Source organism: Rutidosis leptorrhynchoides, chromosome 10, assembly GCF_046630445.1.
Source record: "Rutidosis leptorrhynchoides isolate AG116_Rl617_1_P2 chromosome 10, CSIRO_AGI_Rlap_v1, whole genome shotgun sequence".
Lineage (NCBI taxonomy): Eukaryota > Viridiplantae > Streptophyta > Magnoliopsida > Asterales > Asteraceae > Rutidosis > Rutidosis leptorrhynchoides.
In genome coordinates, this window is record NC_092342.1 from 225,085,321 (window position 1) to 225,092,881 (window position 7,561).

General features: G+C 38.7%; 1 protein-coding gene across 1 annotated transcript; it reads left to right on the plus strand.

The window, feature by feature from the left end:
• The first annotated feature begins 4,065 nt into the window (after nucleotides 1-4,065).
• Nucleotides 4,066-5,499, plus strand: LOC139870836 (uncharacterized). The gene is made up of 3 exons (XM_071858605.1): nucleotides 4,066-4,525; nucleotides 4,736-5,126; nucleotides 5,340-5,499. Exons 1-3 carry the CDS (start codon nucleotides 4,066-4,068, stop codon nucleotides 5,497-5,499), a joined length of 1,011 nt encoding a protein of 336 aa, XP_071714706.1.
• Nucleotides 5,500-7,561: the final 2,062 nt, after the last annotated feature.

Consider the following 7,561-nt stretch of genomic DNA (forward strand, 5'->3'; position numbering starts at 1 on the left):
AAACGACTTTGGATAACTTTTGTATGTCGATCTCGAGCATTAGGATTGTGATACACTATGACCAGACCTAGCTTGTTAAACATTTATTGACCAACATATGTTCTCTAGGTTGAGATCTACGGTTATTTGGGTACTTCGAGTTTCGGTCACATTTTGGTGAACAACTTTATGTGCTGCTAAGGTGAGTTTCATTTGCTCCCTTTTTAATTGCTTTTGCAATCTAAATTTTTGGGCTTAGAATACATGCACTTTATTTTAAACGCAATGGATACAAGTACATACTTAATTCTACACTGAGTTTGAACCAAAAATCCCTTATCTTTGGTAACTAGTAACTGCCAGTTATAAGAACTGGTAGGCGCGAGTAGTAGTATATGGATCCATAGGGCTTGACATCCCCGTCTGTTTCAGGTTTAGAAACCCTAGCCTGAACTATTAAACAGACGTATGCTATTTGAGTTTAGTACACGTTGGTTTGCGTGTATTATACATGTTGGTTGCATGTATGTTAAAACAGGGGTACTTATTATAACGTTAAAGCTTATTTACCAGGGTGCTCAATCTTGTAGAATATTTTGATAAACCTTTCTGGATGAAACAACTGAATTCTTATGATCCACCTTTATATACAGATTATGCGCAACATTAAAACTATGAACTCACCAACCTTTGTGTTGACACTTGTTAGCATGTTTATTCTCAGGTTCCCTAGAAGTCTTTCGCTGTTTGCTTATATGTTATACAAGATATGTGCATGGAGTCATACATGCTTTATTCGAGAAAACGTTGCATTCACAAATCATCACCATCTATCTTATTTTGACTGCATTATCAACGGAAGTACTATTGTAAACTATTATTTACGGTGATTGTCTATATGTAGAAATCATCAGATGTCGAAAACCTTTGATTTAAATATTCATTTATGATGTGCCTTTTCAAAAGAATGCAATGTTTACAAAACGTATCATATAGAGGTTAAATACCTCGTAATGAAATCGATGAATGACGTGTTCGTCCATATGGATTTGGATTGATCGTCTCAATATGTCTCTCGGGCATACGAAATACCTTTAAAAATGAGGGGCATTTTGAAATAGAATATATGAGAGAGAAGAGAAAATAAAAACCGAAGTAGATCAAACGATCTTTGTTGTCACCATTCGAGAAAACTTAATCATCAAAGAATGTAAGTCAATGAGCTTGACGCCTGAACTTAATGCCAGGCTTGGATCAATCATCAAAAAGTGTATCCTGTCACTAAGAACCACAACAAGCAAGAGAAAAGCACAAATATCCACGATAATATCCACGCACGCATAATTGTTGAATTATTACAAACATAGAAATGATCATTTGTGAGAGTAGCAATAGAAGTATACTACCTCACACCAAATTGATAATTCCAAGTTTTCACACATACATGCCAAATTAAGTTAAGTTACATGCCGAATAATAAAATAGATAGTTTCACAAAACATTATTAAGATCCATTACCAAATATCCATTGCGTGTTAGCTTGACATCTAGATGTGCCTCCATATGCACTCATGATAACCCAAGCGATCCATGGGAATATTCTCTGACTCATTGAAATTGACTTTCAAGAATTTTGCAATTCGAGTCACATAATGACCACAAACACTTGGGAGCATAGACTTTTCGCCACTTGCATCAAATAGATAACTTGCGATAAGGTTGGGAAAATGAATGTGCTTTTTCTTGTGAATACTATGGATCAACAAAATATCGAACAACGTCATCTTATCAAACAACTGCCCCCAAATTTAAATCGAAAATTGCTCTTATCTCCGATAGAATTAGAAGCAGCCACCTACACCATTGAACTCTCAGAATTCCTCTGAACCTGAGAGTACGAATATCGCCGGCAAGCACCCCGAAACGCGCCACCACGCGTTGCCTACTCAGGTCGCCATAAATTTTTTCCCGATTACTTTTTCTTTTTTTTCGCAGGTAACTAAACGGATCCACTAACAAGAGCTTTTAGTAAACAATAAACTTCGAAAATTTCCTCCATTTGCTGCCTTGGTGCTGCCGCAAATTGCTACTGCCGGAAACCACCGCTGCTGGAGAATCCTTTTCTTTATAAGGCTGTGTTTGTTTCTCTGATCCTTATTCCTTAAGCCCTACTTGTTATAATTATTCTTTGTTGTATTGTTTACTAATTTTCTTAGCTTTACAAGGGTGTGTTTATTAATATCCCTAACCATTATTAGTATACTACTGTATTACTAATACCAGTGCTTTTTATTTTTCTATTTTATTTTATTTATTATTTTATGCTCCATATTTGCTTTAGTCTCATAGTGCTATAATATTAATATTGACACAACGTATTTTGATTTTAACTAATTAGTTCATTGTCTTAGTGATATTTGTAGACATTTTTTATCAGTATTAAATTGTACTAAGAGTCAAGTATTATATATCGGTACTTTTATTACTAGTTGTAATTTTTCTGTTCATTTATCGCTCTCGTTTCATAGGGGGAGATAGACTTTAGTCATTCTCGTGGTTACTTGAGTTCATGTCCTTCGAGCCCAGGGACGGGTAGGTTTGTAAGATCTAGAAGTGGTAATAGGTTAGCGAAGCCGGTTAGGATTAGAGCAGGTAGTTGGAATGTGGGTACTTTAACCGACAAACGTTATGAACTAGTGGAGACTTTACATAAACGTAAAGTGGACATTTTGTGTGTCCAAGAGATTAGGTGGAAGGGTCAAGGGGAGGTTAAGATCAAGGACTACAAGCTGTGGTTCTCGGGATCGAGAGTAGCTAGAAACGGTGTTGGAATTTTTATTGGCCCATCCTATAACGAGAATGTCGTGGATGTGAGTAGACGGTGTGATAGGATTATGTCGGTTAGGTTAGTTATATAGGAGGTGACCTACACGGTCATTAGCGCTTACGCGCCACATGCGGGCCTTGGCACTGCTAAAAAGAGACACTTCTGGGAATCGTTAGACGAGGTTGTGTGGATGTGCCCTCCGGACCATCGATTACTTATTGGAGGGGATGTAAATGGTCATATAGGAACGAATGTCGAGGGTTATCCGGGTGCCCATGGGGGCTTTTGGTTCGGAGTAAGAAATGAGGAAGGGCTCTCTATTCTCGATTTTGCTGTTGCTCACGATTTGGTTGTTGCGAATTCGTTCTTCAAGAAGACAAATGCTTAGCTAGCAGCTTTTCATAGCGGGGGGGTACCCAGATTGACTATTTGTTACTTTGCAAAGGGGATCTTAGGACATGTATGGACTGTAAGGCCCTGACGGACTTGACGTGCTCCTCCCAGCGCAGATTGTTGGTCATGGATTTGGTTCTCCAGAGAGGGGTCACCAAGAGTGTAAGGCGCGTCCAACCTAAAATCCTATGGAAGAAGTTGAACGGAGCGAAGGCAGAGACTTTTAAAACTTTGGTTGTTGAAAGAGTTGAGGCAGAAGTGGAAATGGTATCTCATGATGAGGCGGACCAGATGTGGACTTTTCTGGCGTCCACCATTAGAGAGGCAGCCAAGAAAGCCTTAGGTGTGGCAGTAAGAACATCGAGAGGACATAGGTTGGATAGAGAATCATGGTGGCTTAGTGACGAGGTTCAAAGCAAAGTCGAGCTTAAGCAACTAAGATTTAGGGAGATCATACTTGTTGGGAGGGTACTCCGACGGGTAGAAATGGGGTTGAAGAGAGATATAAAGAAGCCAAAAGAGAAGCTAAGAAGGCTATAGCCCGTGAAAAAGAAAAGGCATATGAAGATTTATATAGGAAACTAGACTCCAAAGAAGGAGTAAATGATATCTACAGGATAGCCAAAGCTAGGGAGTGAAAGCGCAGGGACCTAGATAACATCAATTTTATCAAAAATGAAGCTGGTCAAACCTTAGTAAAGGAAGATGAAATTCAAAAAAGATGGGAAGGGTATTTCTCATCCCTTTTCGCTGAAGGAAGACCCGAATGCCACAAAGATCCGCAAGTTTCTGATATAGAACAATATCGGAACAACTTAGATTGTGGGAGGATCAACCAAGAGGAAGTAAGATCGGCACTACGAAACATGGGGAGAAATAAAGCTGCAGAACCAGACCAGATCCCCGTTGAGGCGTGGCAGTGCCTCGGTGACGATGGTGTTAGGTGGTTGACTTACCTTTTCAACAAGACGTATCGAAGCTCTAAAATGCCTATGGAATGGAGAGTGACCGAGATGATTCCCATCTATAAGAATAAGGGGGATGCTCAAACTTGCGGTAACTATAGAGGTATAAAATTACTTAGTCATACTATGAAACTCTGGGAGAGAGTGATCGAGACTAGACTTCAACGCGTAACAGATGTTTCAGAAAACCAATTTGGTTTCATGCCAGGGCACTCTTCGATAGAGGCTATCCATATTATTAGGAACCTTATGGAGAAGTATAGACAAATGCAAAAGAACCTTGAGATGGTTTTCATAGACCTGGAAAAGGCCTACGATTACGTTCCACGAAATTTGATTTGGAAGACCCTTAGAGATAGAAGTATCCCGAGTAGATATATTAGTGTTATTAGGGATATGTACGAAGGGGTGAAGTCTTGCGTCCGAACGTTGGTGAGAAATACCGAATTTTTCCCAATAGAAGTTGGCCTGCATCAGGGATCGGCCCTTAGCCCTTTTCTTTTCGCTTTGATTCTTGATGATCTTTCTTGAGGGATATAAGAGCATATCCCTTGGTGCTTAATTTTTGCAGATGATATTTTGCATGTTTCTGAATCTAAGGAGGAGTTTAATAGAAGACTAGAGCAATGGAGGGTGGCCTTAGAATGTAATGGTCTACAAATTAGTAGACAAAAGACGGAATATCTTAGATGTGATTTCGATAAAAACAATGATGAACAAGATGATGGAGTGAACATCTGCATTGGAGACCAGATCGTGCATCCACAAACCTCATTTACGTACCTCGGCTCGATGCTACACAAATCGGAGAGGATAGATGAAGACGTGTCTCACCGTATTAAAGTAGGGTGGGTGAAGTGGAGAGCAGCGACTGGAGTCTTATGCGACAGGAAGATTCCCCTAAAGCTAAAAGGGAAATTCTTCAAGGTGGCAATTAGACCTGACATGCTATACGGATCAGAGTGTTGGCCAATAACGAAGGCGCAAGAGAGAAGGATGGAGGTGGCAGAGATGAGGATGCTTAGGTGGACATGCGGTAAGACGATGTTGGATATGATTCCAAAAAGTGTTTTTAGGGAGAACTTGAAAGTTAGAAGCATCATCGACAAGCTAAGAGAAGAACGGCTTCGATGGTTTGGGCATGTGAGGAGGTGACCCCTTACTGCACCTGTTAGGAGCGTCGACGCACTTAGTGTTGACAGTGTAAGGAGAAGGGGTAGACCCACATGTAGGTGGGAAGATAGAATAAAACTCGACTTGAAAGAGCTTTTCCTGACTGAGGACATGACTTCTGATAGGAACGCGTGGAGGGCTAGAATTAGAAAAGATAAGTAGGCTTTGATATGTATGTGTCTATGCGAGTAGGGGTGCTTGTGGGTATATAGGCATGGGTGAATGTGTGTATGTGTCTTCTTTTTTAGTGATGTTCGTATGAATGTTGTGTACGTATGTATCTTCGTGTATTGTGTATTTTTGCACTTTGCATTTAACCAGGACCTCGTCTTGGTTTGGGTATGTATATGTGTGCTCAAATGTTTACGTATGTATGGAGGTATGTGTATGTATGTACGCATGTTTAGGGTTTCAGGTATAGATGCTTGCATGTTTAGGGTTTCGTGTCTGGATGCTTGCATGTTTAGGTTAGGATGTTTTGGGTATGTATGTTTATGGTTGTTTTTATGCGTGCATATATGTTTGCATGGTGTATGTTTTTGGATGTTTGTAAGTATGTTTTTGTATGGAAGTATGTATGCCTTCGTAAGTATGCTTATGTCTGTTTCTATGTTTTGTATGTTTAGGGATGTAGGTATGTAGTGGGTATGTCTGTATGCGTATATGTGTGTATGTATTTATGTATTTATGTACGCATGTATGTTTCATGTATGTATGTTTTATGGTTCGTTTAGGTATGGTTTTATGTATGTATGTATATATGTATGCATGCATGCATGTGTAGGTTTATGTTTTGTCTTGAGCCCTTCACAGCTGTATTAGGTACATTTCCATATATTTATATATAGTTTATACCTTTTTTTTTTCTTTTTTTGTAGTTATTTACTATTATTATTATTATTATTATTATTATTATTATTATTATGATTATTATTATTATTATTACTATTACTATTAATATTACTATAATGTGTATATATATATATATATATATATATATATATATATATATATATATATATATATATATATATATATATATATATATATATATATGGCCCTAATGAGGCAACATCAAGCGTCGATTTATGGGCGACTTGACTACCGCTTAGAGGCTAAATTGAACTCCAAGCTTGATTTAAAACCCATGGAAATTTGCTTCTACCATTTTCATGGCGTCTCTTTTCTATTACTTTTATCATGTATGGACCTATTTTATTCTTTTTATTTAAATTATTTACTTTATTTATTTTTAGTTTGTTTTATTTTATTTTATTTTTGTTTTTCTACTCTTTGGGCCGAAGGTCCTCTTGGAAGCAATCTCGTTATCCTCGAACAGAGAGAGGGAGGACTTTATCTACTCTTGTGAGTGTTTCACTCGGGGTGGAGATATGATTTCTCTTTATTCTAAGATAGAGGAAGGATTGTCTACGTCTCACCTCCCCCATACCTCACACATGTGGGATTGGGTATGTTGTTGTTGTTGTTGTCATCTTATCAACATCCTCCATTCGGTGAAAGACCGATTGGGCGAAGAACCTTTGGATGCAACGAAGTATGGGGGCTTTTAAGCGCACTGGAAACTTGATTAGTGGGAGTTAGCTTGACATGACTAATTTCGTGCCACACTTGCTTGGGATTGAACTCGTTCGGATTGAAGGTTTCACATTTGGCCAAGTACATGTAGGTGAAATCGTGATGAGAATACATGTAGAGACCTAGACATGCCATGAATTGGCTCATGTTCATTTGCCTTTCCGCACCCACTAACCTGAATGTGAGGTAGTTGTTGAACCATGGTGAGCCGACCTTGAAATGAACCCCTAAGGTTTCTTAGAACCCACGGGTTAGCAACGGGTAGACAATTTCTTTCATGTAAAGGAGAGGCTCCCATGGGCGCATAACCTTATGAGATTCTTCAACCGTGAACACATCTCGAATCTGATGACCTAAACCTGCTAGCTCAAAGTCAGTCCAATTGATGTACTTGGTCAGGTACACCGGCGTATGAATCCTATTAACCATTTGATCTTGAATTATTTCATCCCTTAAAATTACTTGCAACCATTCATGAGCATCGAAGGATTTTGTAAGTCCTTTCCCTTTATCACTTCCCTGAAATAGACTCAACAAACAATAAACGCAAAAATGATTCCATGACGTTAAAATCAATCAAATATATCGCATTTAACCATTCATAAGGCAACAAGCTCCCTACATTTAA